Source organism: Diceros bicornis, chromosome 25, assembly GCF_020826845.1.
Source record: "Diceros bicornis minor isolate mBicDic1 chromosome 25, mDicBic1.mat.cur, whole genome shotgun sequence".
NCBI lineage: Eukaryota > Metazoa > Chordata > Mammalia > Perissodactyla > Rhinocerotidae > Diceros > Diceros bicornis.
Genome location: NC_080764.1, coordinates 18894163 through 18909876, shown reverse-complemented (window position 1 = coordinate 18909876; position 15714 = coordinate 18894163). Strand labels below are relative to the sequence as shown.

At 39.1% G+C, this 15714-nt stretch overlaps 1 protein-coding gene across 1 annotated transcript in view; it reads right to left on the bottom strand.

The window, feature by feature from the left end:
* Window positions 1-275: 275 nt before the first annotated feature.
* The window catches only part of ALDH1L2 (aldehyde dehydrogenase 1 family member L2), a 53323-nt gene continuing 37884 nt past the window's right edge, over window positions 276-15714 (bottom strand). The window contains exons 16-23 of the mRNA XM_058568521.1: window positions 13588-13675; window positions 12548-12641; window positions 11017-11116; window positions 10305-10403; window positions 8320-8485; window positions 6569-6674; window positions 3752-3951; window positions 276-1484 (exon numbers count right to left, since the gene is read on the bottom strand). Of these exons, the coding sequence (XP_058424504.1) occupies window positions 1429-1484; window positions 3752-3951; window positions 6569-6674; window positions 8320-8485; window positions 10305-10403; window positions 11017-11116; window positions 12548-12641; window positions 13588-13675 (909 nt within the window). The 3' untranslated portion in view covers window positions 276-1428. The remainder of the gene's footprint in view (window positions 1485-3751; window positions 3952-6568; window positions 6675-8319; window positions 8486-10304; window positions 10404-11016; window positions 11117-12547; window positions 12642-13587; window positions 13676-15714) is intronic.

Below are 15714 nucleotides of genomic sequence, written 5' to 3'. Positions count from 1 at the left end.
AAGTGAGGGTGAATAGGGGCTGGCCCCGTGGCCTAGTGGGTAAGCTCAGCATGCTCCACTTTGGTGGCCCGGGTTCTCGGGTTTGGATCCCAGGCCCAGACCTACACCACATGTTAGCCATGCTGTGGTGGTGTCCCACATATAAAAGAGGAAGATTGGCACAGACGTTAGCCCCGGGCTAATCTTGCTCAGCAAAAAGAGGAAGATTGGCAACAGATGTTAGCTCAGGACCAATCTTCCTCAAAAAAAAAAAAAGGAAAACAAGATATCCTATGAAGGATGAGTGAACTGCAGAAAGAACAGAAAAGCAACCCTTTTCCTTGGACCATTGTCATTCCCGTGCTGCTGTATCAGGCACTGCGTCAGAACAATGAATGAGAAAAGGGGTATAGGAATTGATGACTACTGAAAAGTGTTGTAGGGAAATTAATTCATTCACCTAGTTAGTGTATCTCAATACATACTTTAAGTTGTGATGGGGGAGACAGTTAACTCCTATTGAGTATTTACCATGAACAAAGCACACTGCAAGGTGCTTTCCTTATATTATTGCATTGAATCCTCATAATAAGGCTCCTGAGGGAGGCATTACTGTCCCCATTTTACAGATAAGGAAGCTGAGGCTCAGAGAAGTTGCGTAAGTTTCCTGAAGTCGCATAGATGGTAAGATCGTACGATGTGAACCAAGATCAGCCTCCAAAAGCTATTTACTTTCTACTATATCATACTGTAAAATTCACTGTAAAAGCTATTGAGTAGAATTTAAACTATTTGGGGCCAGAGATCATGCCATTAAATTTTGTATACTCCTCAGAACACAGTAGAGTACCTGCTACCTAGTAGGTACTCAAGAACTGTATGTGGGTTGGCCACCCATCCCAGTGGGTTGAAAAATAGACCCTCAAAGGCACAAGGATGTATCTTATTTCCAATTATGAAAAAAAAGAACTTCCTTCACATTTGTTACAGGATATACTGTTCCTTGAGAGCAAAATTATAGTAAGTCTTTTAAATATCCCCATGTGTATGGTTCAGAGGTTAAAACCTGTACATATCACACAAGGGTTCCAAAAAATGCACCTTGTGTATTACAGCTGCATGACATCGACATTTTCAGGATGAACAACCGTGACTAGATTAGTCTTAGTGGGGAAAAAAGGAGCTTGATATTTTACAAATAAGTGTGATATGCAACATAGTCAAAACCCAACCACTAGAAATCATTTTAAGGTATAAAAGGCATAATAGAAAATACTCAGGCACATGTGAAAATGCTTAGACAAGTGGCCTGACCCTCCTCACAGTCTATGTGCGTACTTTCTGGTTCATGGCCGATCCCTCCTTCCTCAGCACACCCAGGCTTCTTGAGTGTGTGGAGAGTTGAGGAGTGGTGCTGTCTGCCAAGGGCTTCCTGATGATGGCACTGCTCTAATATTCCAGCGTCACCGTCTTGGTTTTGAGGTATTCGTTTAGAGCTTCCTCACCTGGGGAAGAGACAAGCAGTTGATAGACCATGTTCACAGGTGTACGTGATGTCACCAGGCTTTCAGACACAAGTGTTTAGGGGCATAGGTCACTAAGCAAATAGAATGTGTTTCTCAAACTTTAAATTTCACGTGAATCACGGGAAGATCTTGTGAAAACTGCAGATTCTGATTCGATTAAGTCCGTGTAGGCCCCAAGATTATGTGTTTCTAACCATTCTCTGATGATGCTGATGCTCACGGTCCACACGTTGAGGAGCAAGGGCCTAGACCAGCTACCAGGTCTTCTAAGGACCAGAGTGTTCGCTTGGTCAGTCTCCCCCCAAAACCTTTCTCCTTTATTTCCCTGCTTGATGACAGACTCTCCATCTCTGCCCTTTGCCCACTTAGGCTGAAAAGAAGTGATCAGGATACTGTCCTTCAATTACATTAAATGAAGCACAGTCGAGCAGAGGAAAGAAAGTTTGAGATCATTTAGTCTAATCTTATTTTATTTATTTATTTTTATGTGAGGAGGACTAGCCCTGAGCTAACATCTGATGCCAATCCTCCCCTTTTTTCTTGAGGAAGATGGGCCTTGAGCTAACAACCGTGGCCATCTTCCTCTACGTTATATGGGACGCCACCACAGCACGGCTTAACAAGCGATGTGTCAGTGCGCGCTGGGGATCCGAACCTACGAACCCCGGGCCGCCGCAGCAGAGCGCACGCACTTAACCGCTTGCGCCACCAGGCCGGCCGTTAGTCTAATCTTATTTTAAAGATAAGGAAAATGCAGTTTTCCTGATTTACGTAGTATGTTAGAAATGCAGAAGGGCTTATCCAGGCAAAAAATAAATAGGTCTGCCTTTCTGTTTCTATTTTGAGCTGGTGCAATCATCGATTTCTACAGCAAAGGTCATGAATACCGCAGGTGAAAATAAGTAGGTGATTCTGGAAGCTGAGCTAAACCAGGGGTTCTTAACCTTATATTAGAATCACCTTGGGGAGCTTTTAAAACTCCTGATCCCAGGTCACACCCCAAACCAATGAAATCAGCATCTTTGCAGTTTTTTAAAGCTCCCAGGTGATTCTAATCCAATGTGCAGCTAGGAACCACTGGGCTAAGGGAGTTTAAAATTAAGAGTCAAAGAAACTGTTAGGCAAATTCTACCGTTTTATAATAAAACATAGACCCGAAGCTCGTTAATTATCAAAAGACAAGGGGAACTCTGTTGCCTCACTTTACAATAATAATTTCCCTAAGGAAATCTCCCACTGTGTTTTGGATCCAGGGATGAAAGCCAGATTGAAAACAAGAAAAAAAAATGACTTTACTTTCAACTCAAGGAGAGCTACTTTTACTGCTGCAAATACATTGCTGAAAGTCATCAGGAAAGCGAAAATGTAAAAATACCCCAAATTAACCAAACTTATATTAGCGGACTATAATTTCAGTAAATTACAAACATTTCAGTTTTTGAAAAATGCCAGACTGACTGTGGGGAGTGAGAACCTGGGCTCCACAGCCCAGGTTTTGAATTCTCTTTGAATTCTCTTTGCCAGCGGCTGGCTGTTTGACTTTGGGCAAGTTACCCAACCTCTCTGAGCCCCATTTTCCTCATCTGTAAAATAAGGATCATAATAGCACTTATCTCCCAGGCTATTGTGAGACTTGCTTGTGCTATTACAGGTAAAGTAGTTGGAATAGGGCCTGGTACATATTTAGCATTCAAAGGAAGCTATTACTTGAAATGCGATAGTGTCACTGCCCACGGTGAATTATATTTTGGGCTTTCTAAAAACATTAAATTTGAGTTCCCAGACTCCCAGAAAACCCTGCCAGTTGCAGTGTTGACGCTGAAAGACTGCCAAGCAGCTCAGAGGCAGGACTTATTCTTGGAGCTAGTTAGTTACTGCCCTCCACCCATTTTCCTTTCTTGCTTCCACTTAGTCCCATGAAAGCTAAACCAAGTTCATGCTGAATGTCAGGGAAAAAAAACCCAACATAGTTTAGCTAAAAGATAGTGTCAGAGTTTCTTTTTCCTTTCAACATTAATCTCCTTTTAAAAAGACACTTTTCCACACAATTTGTGTACTTTTCTGTATGTACGTTATGTTCAATAAAAATGTTTAACGTTTAAAAAAAATGAGTACCCTTGTAAACCCAGATCCAACTGCCATGTAGGAAAAACCTTCAAAATAATACACACGTGGTGCGTGAAATACAGCAGACTTTTCTCTGATGTGTGACAAAGGGAACACGCAGTGGAAAAAGTAAAGCTTACCTAAATCTTTTCCGAATCCAGACTGTTTAACTCCACCAAAAGGGGCCGCCACATCCGTTTTGTTGTACGTGTTGATAAAAACAGTTCCCGCCTCTAGTTTCTCACTCACATACATAGCTTTATTTATGTCTCTTGTAAAAACCCCTGAGGCCAAACCGTACTCTGTATTATTTGCTCGCTGCAACACTCCATCGATGTCCCTACAAGATGTTTTTAGGAAGACAAAATTTCATTAAATGTCAAGCAAAACACTCATTTTATGTTTGAATATTTTTCCCCTCCACGCTAGAAACAGGAAGATGTTACTGCCAACCTGCTTACATTTTTATATATGAAATATTCCAGGCTTACACCCAAGAAACTCCCAATGAAATATTACAACTCTAGTATTATTTTTCAATATATATCATGCAACACCTTTTAAAATCTGATCTGAAGTCATCTTTTCAATCTTCTTCATTGGTTCTCCTTGATGATTTCTCCATTTCTTCTCCTTTCCCTTGAGTCCCATTTCTAGATATATTCTCAGAGCACCCCACCTCTTCAGATTTTGCACACCCAGTTCCAGGCTCATTCAGTGCCTCGCCCTGAAGCCTTCCCAGCTGCTACAGGGTCGCTGTTGAGGCTGTAGAGTGTAGTGACTCAGCCAGAGGGCTCTGCAGCCAGACTGCCTGGGTGACCTCAGGCAAATGACTTCATCTCCCCACGCTTTCGTCTATTGTTGTGAAAAATGGAAATAATAATAATAGCACCTGACTTGTTGTCGTGAGGATTAAATGAGCTAATAGTGTCTGGAACACAGTAATGCTGAATAAAAGACAGCTATAATCAGGAAGCACATACTCCTCCAACTCAGTATTTTGGCTTAACTCTCTCTATATTTGTGGTTCGCCTCTCAACCAGACTGGATGCTCCCAAGGGCAGAGACAACATCTTATTCTTCTTTTGTTTTTTTGCTTGAGGAAGATTAGCCCTGAGCTAACATCTGTGCCAATCTTCCTCGTATCTTATATGTGGGTCACCACCACAGCATGGCTGATGAGTGGTATAGGTCCACACCAGGGATCTGAACCCACAGGCCACCAAAGTGGATAGTACTGAATTTAACCACTATGCCACGGGGCCGGCCCCCATCTTATTTTTCTTTATACCATGGTGTTGCATCATCAAATGAGAGTGAATTCGATTAATATGCTAATTCAGTTAAAGGAGAGTAAAATAATCCCTTAAATCGGTCCGGTGATTTCCCTGCCTTTTGATCTGTATGTGTCCATGCCCAAGTCAGTGGAGATGTGAACCTGCTCATGTCTCAGTTGGGTCCAGTTCCAACACGCCTGTCATAGTGCAAGTATCTCACCTCTATGAGTGCCATCCTAATGTTTAAAAATGCACAAAGTTTCTAGAACATGGCCAGTAAATGAAAGCCAAGTATTTCATCTAGTGCTCCAGCAAAGAAACAGGATCTGTTCCAAAACTGGAGGAAAAATTAGTTGTGCTGAATCTTTTGAGAGTCAGCACAGGCTTCAAGGTGGTGCCTTCCGAAGGGATTTCCAAAGGTAATCTTGACCCTGCATAATTTTAAACTCACATGAGAAATTTGGAACCTAACTTGGCGTGAACTGAGGCCCTGCTAAAACTCTCACACTTCTTGATGTATTGCACATGGTAGGGACCCCAATATTTATGGACTGGATTAAGGCAGAAAGATGGCTTTATGCCATTGTTCTTGAGGACTATTGAGACGACATAGCTTCATAGTACACCTTGCCTACTTCTAGAATAACAAGTATAACAATGGCAGCAGCAGCAGCACATACTTGACTTATTTAATCCTTACAATGATCCAAAAAGTAGATACTGTTAATAACCCAATTATATAACTGAAGAAACCAAGGCGCAGAGTGATTAAGTGGCCCCCGCTCTCCTTGTCTGTCTCCTCCGTTAGATGGTAAGCTCCTTAAGGACAGGAACTGTGACTTATCTAGGTTTATATCCTCCAAATCTGGCTTCTAATATCTGCATGTTTAACACAAAGACTATCCCATGGGGGAATTTATAACGAGGAAAAGAGGGTAACAGTATCCTTGGATCAGTGTGTCAAAAGATTACTCACTATAGCTTAGTGTCCCCAAGAGTCTCTTACAATATGTCTATCAAAGACTAAGCCCTCTGAACTTTGTATTCTGTTTTTTCCACCTTTTCATCAGTTGAAGGAAAACTGAAGCCAGAGTTCTGAAGAACAGTACACAGTATATCATGAGAGTTTGTTGTATTAAAAATTCTTACATGAGCTCAGTTACATATGGCTCTCTTTGAAATGCTGAACACTTTGGAAAGTTTCATGTACTATAAGAAACCAGTATATCATTTACAGTTGATTATATGGCGATTGTGGACATTTCTATAAAAGTTGAGTATTAGGCTTTTGGGGGCATGATCCCCTATGAAGGCAGCACTCTTTCTTTTGGAAAATCAGATTCCACAGATGCTGCCTTTCCTAGGAATGTAAATGTGAAAACTAGTTCTGTTATTTTCAGTTATTTACCTTGTTCCAGAGACATTTCAAATGTCAATTGTACAAAAACTAAAATTTAGTCAGCTAAAATCCCATAATGTCAGCCATCAATGTAAGCTAAGAAGCAAAAATATATTACAATCTACATGGGTTAGCATTCTCATCTAATTATTTAATTAAGTCAATTATTCTTATGGTAGAGAATTACATGGCCATTGATTTTATGCTCTGTATATAGCACAACAGCAAAAGAAAAAAACTCATCAAATCAAAACCTGTTAAATTGAGCCTGAAGAACATACCCATTTTGGAATTTAGAAATGACCATAATAGGCCCAAAGGATTCCTCTTTGGCAAGATACATGTGGTCTTCCACATCCGTGAAGACAGTTGGTTCCATAAAAAAGCCTATTTGATAAACAGAAGAAAAGAACATCAAAGGAAAGAATAGAAAAATGAACAGTAAAATAAATATTTATTCACATTTTGCTATATTTGATTCATTTTTCCCTTGCTGAAATAGTTTAAAGCAAATTCCCAAGATTACAACTTTTACCTCCAAGTATTTCAGTACAAATCTGTAAAAAATAAGGACATTTTCTTACATACCATAATACATTATCACAGGTAACAAAATTAATGCTAATTCCTTGCTCACAGTTTATATTTCGATTTCTTTTAACTTTTAATTTTTTTATTAAGGTTTAATTGACATACAACATTATATTAGTTTCAGGTGTACAACATAGTGACTTGATATTTGTATTCAATATCTGATTGTCTGGTAAATATCTTTTTATAGTTGATTTGTTTGATTCAGGATTCAAATAAATTCTACACATTGCCTTTGGTTGTTAGATCTCTTAAGTGTCCTTTAATCTAGAACATTCCCCCCTTTATCCCTGCCCCTTATTTTTCATGCCATTGACTTGTTAAACAGACTGAGTCAGTTGTCCTGTAGAATATCTTCCATTTTAGATTTGTCATTGCTTCCTGGGATGATGTTTAATTTGTTCCTCTATCGGCTGTATTTCTTGTAAATGGAAAATTTGACCTAAAGGCATGATCAGATTCAGGTTGAACATTTTTGGCAAGAATACTTCATAGGTGATGCTGTGTGTTACATTTTGCATCCCATAGGATACATCATATCCAGTTGTCTTGCTTTCACTGATGCCAAGATTGACAATGGTTCCAAGTGGTGACAACTTGACACCTCCAGTGTAAAATTGTGTTTTTGTCATTATAACTGGCAAGCAACCTTGGGGGTGGCACCATGCAAATACCCAGGCCCCCAACAACACTTCACCTAATAACTTCAGCCTCTCTTGATGATCATTGCCTGAATCAATTATTTCATTCAATTAGGGGGTACGAAACAGTGATTTTTCTATTCTATAATTTTTTCTACATTTATTAGCAGGGATTCTTCTGCCAAAAAAAAGTCTCTTTTATTAGCTACACGGTTACCCAGAAACTCATTTCATACAGGATACACAGGATAAAAGTTGAATTTTTTTCCTTCTAATTACCAATTTTCAGAGCAAGGTGTTGGTGCACAACCTACCTACAGCAGTGAAAAATGAGTTTTTACAGATGTTTGTTTTTCTCTTCTTTGGGGTATCATGATATTGAGCCATTCACACACTTCTGTAACAGGTACTGCTTTAGTCAACAGGAATGAATCCTTCCCAGGCTACGCTGGATCAGACAAAGTCTCACCATGCCGGGAACTAAGGTCACCAGTGCCTGAATAACGCAGTTATCCATTCCACTTGGTTACTGTCTCATCCATTTTGTTGTTTGATTTTCACAGCCTTGTAAAGCAGGATGTGCACATTTCATCCCATTTTACAACTGAGAAAAACTGGGTTGTCCAAGGTGCCACTGCTTATAAGTGGCCAAGCAGGATCTATAAAGTAATTCTTCTGATCATAACATAAATGCCACTGTTTACTTTTGAGGCAAGATGGTGCCGCAAAGAAAACTGTTACCATCCATTCCAACTTAACAAGCCAGGTGCCCCGTATACCTCCTACCAGGGTGACCTTACCCGGCCTTTGGACTTGTCTTCCGCCATACACCAAGGTGGCCCCCTCCTTCACTCCAGTTTCACAGTATTGCAGAAGCTTTTCCAGATGGGCCTTATGATTCTGAGGCCCGTGGTCAGTAGATCTGTCAAGTGGATCACCAATTTTCATCTTTTTAATTTCTTCCACCTACATGTCATCCAGTTCACAAAACACAATTGACTGTTAGTAATAATAAGAGCTACCTTTGACTGAGCTTGTACCATGTGGTGGGTGTTGTATTAAGCAATTAAAATGTATTGTCATTTAGTCTTCAAAGCAGCACTGGAGGTAGGTTTTATTATTTTCATCTTACAGATGAAGAAACTGAGACTTAGAGAGGTTAAGTGACTTGGACAGGGGCACACAAGCACCAAATATTGTAGAGTTGTCCTGACTTCCAAGCCCAAGCTTTTAACCAGAGTTCTACCACAACATAAGCTACATATGCTATTTTAAAATTATCTTGAATGTTAATCTACTAAAATGGCAAATCTGATGTTCTGGAATTTTTACTGATACAGCATACTTACACTCTTTACGGCAAAAGAATTTCTAAAATGGCCACATTGTTATCTTTTTTCTCTCCCCAAATGTGGCAGACTACCCTTGTGAAATTCTCACGGTATAGCCATGCCAGAGGAATTGCCAGAACGTTCCAATGAAAAAACATCTTTATCACACAATGTTCATCATTGACATGTCTTTGTGATCGCTTCTTGTCCTCCTCGGTTATCTTAATCTATTTCTGCATTTTCTAACGTTAAGTCCGAAGCTAGTAAGAAGAAAGAATGAGAGTTCCCGTGACCCGGCAGGGCCATGAATTTAAATGTAGGCCTGGCAATAATTCCTTAGTAAATGCTCAAGAAATAGCTGCTGAATGAATAAATGAATACAAATCGCATGTGTGCAAAACATCTTTGTTGATGGACTGATACAGTAAATCCTTGATATTTCTGGTCTCGGAATTTGAAATTTCAAGAAGTTGTAGTTGTGAAAGCCCATTATATGTAGTATTGCCACTGTATTTTACTGAGGCACAAAACTGAATTATAGGGATGTTCAGGAGGTAGCCACTGCCCGCCATCTGCCTCTCCACAGGACTTCCTTGTTTTCCACTCTCATGAAGAAAGAACGCCTTTGCGTCTTGGGGGTGGGTGGGGGAACTGGCTCTGAAAAAAAAAGCTAGGTGCTGGTTTTCCAAATATAAACAAATTCATGATTACTATTACCATCATAATGACATAATGCAGTATAGTTTAGAGTTTATTTCAGCCACGGAATTCATCTTAATAGTTCTATAAATGGCTTTTAGTCCCATATTTATGGAATCATGATTAATCTACAGGGGTTATTTATCTATCTAACCATCTGTCTGTCTGTCTGTCTATCTATCTATTTATTTTAGTGGAGAAAATTATATGCTGTCCTGTTAACTGTAAATTGAAGATTTGTAAGGATCTAGTGGTATATCTCTCACAGTCCATTTAGGGAATTATTATAAAAATCTAGGAGTATATCTCCCACAAGTGTCAATGATCTAATATACTATAAATGCAGAGCAAGATATAGGTAATAATAGCTCTTATGTATACTTTATCAGGTTTTTTTATATAGACATAACTTTTTACTGTGAAAAGTTATAAACACATATAAACGTAGACAAATAATACAATGAACCTCTATATCCCCATCACCCAGCTTCAACAGTTATCAACTCATGGCCAATTTATTCCTCCACTCACTTCCTCCCCTCCTGGGTTATTTTGAAGCAAAGTTCAGACATGATATAATTTAACCTGTAAATATATCAGAAAGTAGCTCTAAAAGATAAGGACTGTGTTGTTTTTTAAAATATATAACCACAGTACTATTACCATACCTAAAAATTCATTAATAATCCCAGAAGTACTTTTCAAGTAAAAGCAATTTTTCTACAATGCATAGAACAAATATGAAGACAACTTACCACTCTTGTCACAAATTCATCATGGATGGATTCTTCCACAAACAATCTCCCAGCTGCAATACAGTTCTCTCCTTTGTTGAAAAATACTGCTCCCATGCCCTTTGGCAGCAGAAGAGAAAACATTGTTAATATTACTTGGGAAGTCAATATTTTCATAGAATTGCACATGCTGAGAATTAGATGTTATTGGAAGACAGCAGACAACAAAGAAAGGTCAGAGAAAACCACAATCCCTTGGCCTAGTTAGTGATGAGAACTCCTTGGAAGTACTCAGTTTTGATCTAGCATGTTTTTAGGGATTTTGTTTCTCCTCTTCCCCTTTTGGTCCATGAGCACTTTACAGAAACACGTGTAATAATATGGATATACCACTACGGACAAATATTGTGTTGCAAGAAAACCTAGATTATTCTATGCATGTAAATGTAATACTTGTATATCAAATTTTGCTTTTATATCAGTTTGTATAAATCATGAATATTTAGAAAGACTCCCTTACCCCCTAAGTTTTAAAAACACCTTAATGAGATAAATTATAAAGACATTATTTTAAAAATTAAGTGCTCTGAGTATTCCCAAATCTAAGCATAAAGAAGATGGTTTCTATTTATGACTAGACAATACCCAATCTCATTCTAAGTTTCTGATAAACAAGAGGTGAGATGTGTTTTAGAAATGGGCACTTATTTCCTTGGACTTGACCCACTCTTACCATTCGCACGGCATTGTCAAGTTCACAGTCATTGAATATTATAAGTGGGGATTTGCCACCAAGTTCAAGGGAAACTTTCTTCAAATTGCTCACAGCACAGCTAGAGAAAAATAAATGGGAAATGAGCATTTCGTCCGTCTATCTATCAGTCTCTCTCTCTCTTGCTTTTTCAACCATAAATTACTATTTGGCATGGAAAATATAACTGAGCATCAGGAATATTAAGAAACTTATTCAAAGACAAAACATGAATGGTGGAATGGTGAAAACTGTTGAAGCTGGGTGATGATCACATGGAATTCACTATGGTATTCTGGGTGCTTTGTATATATTAGAAATTCTCCATAATAAAAAGTTGTATCTTTTAAAATTCTGTGGTCAAATGAGTAGAGATCCTCATAGGTAAATTCAGATTCTTTAGGTATAAAAATTTTTGTTACATAAAGGCCTGGCAAGGACTTTAAGCTCTAACCAGACTACCGGAGCTTTGGGAAAAAAATACCAATCTTTAGCAATATATTGTTTATTTTCCCCTTCTTACAAAGGTATTTTTATTTAAAACATTAAAAAAAATACCCCCAAAGATTCAGAAAGAAGAAAAAAATCACAAAATTCCCTTTCATGGCTCAATAATAATTGTTTTTACCACTTTTTTTTTTTGTGTGTGTGAGGAGATCAGCCCTGAGCTCACATCCGCCAATCCTCCTCTTTTTTTTTGCTGAGGAAGATGGCCCTGGGCTAACATCGGTGCCCATCTTCCTCTACTTTATATGGGATGCCGCCACAGCATGGCTTACCAAACAGTGCGTCGGTGCGCGCCCGGGATCCGAACCAGCGAACCCTGGGCCGCCGCAGTGGAGCGCGCGCACTTAACCGCTTGCGCCACCGGGCCGGCCCCTTGTTTTTACCATTTTGATATACTTATTTCTAGTCTGTGTCCAACCATAGACTTTGCCTTATTTAACATAATTGGGATCACCCAAAATATACAATTTTATACCTTATTTTCTTTCCATTTACCATTTTAACAACATTTTTCAATGTTATCGAAAACGCTCCCTGGACATGACTACACAGTATTCCATTATGTTAACATGCTTTAACTGCTGCCTTATTTTTGGCATTTAGATTGCTTGCAATTTTTAAAAACTAATGTTACTGCTTTTTAGGAATTCATTTATAAACAATCCAGATTTGTCATTTCTATGTCTTTTGAGTTTCTTACTTATGCTCCAGAAACACTGTGGGCCACAGCTTTAGTACAGAAAATGTTTTGTGCTGGATTGTTAAAGCTGCCAGCAGGTAGCCAAATTCCAATACGGCTCTAGCTATGTTGATTTTGGTCTTTACACATTGGAAAGTATTTTGTTATATTCAAACTTTTCAATACCTTGCAGTGATAAGTAGATTTCTCTCCTAAATTTGATGTGTTTTTTCTTCCTCCAAAAGCACCCTATTTAAAAAAGCTACAACAAAACCAAAAACCTGGTTTAACAGGATTTTTGGCAAATCAACATCCTAAAAGCAATACCTCTTCATGATCTGTTTGCCGATGAGAGTAGAACCAGTGAAACCAAGCTTGCGGATATCAGGATGTTCAGAAAGGCGTTGTCCTGCTATGCCACCTGTAGAATTAGGGAAGAAAACATGAATTAAAACATTACTCAGGGGCCGGCCCCGTGGCTGAGCGGTTGAGTGCGCGCGCTCCGCTGCTGGCGGCCCGGTTTCGGATCCCGGGCGCGCATCGATGCGCCGCTTCTCCGGCCATGCTGAGGCCACGTCCCACATACAGCAGCTAGAGGGATGCGCAGCTATGACATACAACTATCTATTGGGGCTTTGGGGGGGAAAATAAATAAATAAATAAAATCTAAAAAAAAAAAACATTACTCAGGTTCTTATGGTTAGGGTAGCTTTAAATTCATTGAAGTAGATTTCTAAGCTCTCATTTAAATTTTAGTTTTACATTTTCTGTATTCATTACAATCTAAATGACAAAAATCTAAGTAATATGTCCTCCATGTAATTGTGAGCCCCCCAAAAGATGGGTAAGCCTTGATTTTTTATCTTCCACAGTAATTTTTTTTTTTTAAAGATTTTATTTATTCATTTTTTCCCCCCAAAGCCCCACTAGATAGTTGTATGTCATAGGTTCACATCCTTCTAGTTGCTGTACGTGGGATTCGGCCTCGGGTTGGACGAAGAAGTGGTGCCTTGGGGCGTGCCTGGGATCCGAACCCCGGCCGCCAGCATCAGAGCGCGCACACTTAACCGCTAAGCCACGGAGCCGGCCCCCAAAGTAATTTTTAAAAAGCGAAACGGGCCACCTTAGGGTAGTTTTACAATGTTGTACAATATCTGCCCTTCCCACCCTGCTTACCCATCATTATATTTCCACTTGAAGATTTTTCAGCACGTGATAAGTGCATTCATCCTTAAGTTAACTGTTTGGTAAACTGTATTTAGTCTAATATAGTTATAATTCAGGATAAGACTCCAGTGGGAAAACAGCCATTCGGCTACCCCTGTACCATTCATTAGCTATAGCGAAGTGGCTCCTTTGATGCTTACCTGAGCCTGGGATGATGTTGATTACTCCCTTTGGAAAGCCTGCTTTGACGGAGAGCTCTGCGAACTTCAAAGCAGTCAAGGGTGTGACCTGAGCAGAAGCAGACAGCAATCACCTTCTTCAGACTCTGTCCTGTCATTTAGACCAGGATCCTGCTTTCCCCTTATGGCCGCACTATAGTTCATCTTATTTTTTCTTTTATTTTGACATAATTTCAGACTTACAGCAAAGTTGCAAAAATAGTACAAAGAATTCCTATATATTCGTCACCCAGATTCCTCAAATGTTTACATTTTCCTACATTTGCTTTATCCTCTTTCTCTCTATATTGTTTTCTGAACTGCATAAGAGTAAGATATAGACATGCCCCTTTACCTCTAAATACCTCTGTGTGCATTTCCTATAAACAAAGAATTCTTTTACCTAACCACAGTATGATTATCAAAATCAGGAAATTAACAACTGACAGAAATCCTAATTTACAGACCTTATTCAGTTTTCACCAATTGTCCCAATAATGTGCTTTACGGAAGAAGAAAATCCAAGATCATACATTGCGTTTAGTTATCACGTCTGTAGTCTCCTTTAATCTGGAAGGGTTTTGGAGTTTTCTTATATATTTCATTACATTAACATTTTTTATAAGCACAGGCCAGTTATTTCAGACAATGTCCCTTCGTCTGGATTTGTCTGCTGTTTCCTCATGATTAGATTCAGGTTACGCACTTTTGGCAAGAACACCACAGGAGAGACGCTGAGTTCACCTAAGTACATCATATCAGGAAGCAGATGATGTCAAACAGTCCCAATATTGGAAATGTTCATTTGGTAAAGGTGGTCTGCCAGTTTTCGTCACTGCGAGTTACCTTTTATACTTTGTAATTAATAAATATTTTATAGGAAGATACTTCAAGACTATCTGAACACCCAGTTACTCCTCCACTAGTCTCATCCACTAGTTTTAGTATCCATTGATGATTCCTGCCTGAATCAACGATTGTTACCATAGTTGCTAAATGGTGATTTTCTATCATTCCTTCTACACGTATTAATTGACTTTCCATTAAAGAGCTTTCCCTTCTCTTTAATTAATTGATTCATTAATTCACGTCAACTCATGGATTCTTACTTTTCAATAGGTTATAATCTTTTACTATTGTTATTTCTTTTGATGTTCAAATTGTTCCAGATTTGGCTATTGGGAGCCCCTTTAGTACGGCTCCTGGGTCTTTCTAATATGTCCCTATCATTTTGTGAGCATTTCCTTGCTTTTTGGCCCAACAAGATGTTCCAGGCACGTCTTGTATTTTGCCTGCTCCAGCCATTTCTTCAAAGAGCCTAGGTTTCATTTAGTGAAGAATGGTATTTAAAAACTATGATATAATGGGAAATATATATTTGGTTTTTGTCTCCGATTCCTGGCACACAGTTCCTAAAACCTTGGACTCTCTAGAGTGAAAAGTGTTTTTCATATACTAACGAGATGACTGGTAGCTGGAGGTCCCTAGGTAGCTTCAGGATGGAGTCTGGTCTCCACAAACACCAAGCTATGATTAGAGGGTTGGAACCTTCAGCCCGACCTTAGGGAAGTGGAAAGGGCTAGAGGTTGACTTCAATCACCAACAGCCAATGATTTAATCAATCATTCCTAGGTAATGAAATCTCCATAAAAACCCCTGAACAATGGGGTTTAGAGAGCTTCCTGGTTGGTGAACACATCCATGTGATGGGAGGGTGGCTCACAAGAACTCCACGGGGACAGACGCTCCTTCCCCACTCTCTTCAGTGTGGTAATGTTATTCATTTGAAATATGGTTTAATTAATTTGTTTTTGTTTGTACTCAATTTTAGGGTTTTTGGCCCATATGGGTTGATGATATTTCTTTTCTTTGTTCATTTATTGTCATTGTTGAGGATGGGAAACACGCTTCCAAAAGTGAGAACTGTACAAAAGGTACATCCAGAGAAGTCTTGTCCTCCCAGTCCCTTTCCCTCTGTCGTTGCCACCCCATCCCCCATGTCCTGTAGATAATCCATCTCATTAGTCTCCGGGTTATCCTTCCTACGTTTCTTTTTGCTCAAATGAACACATAAATCGTTTCTTATTTTCCCGTCCTTACACAAAAGGT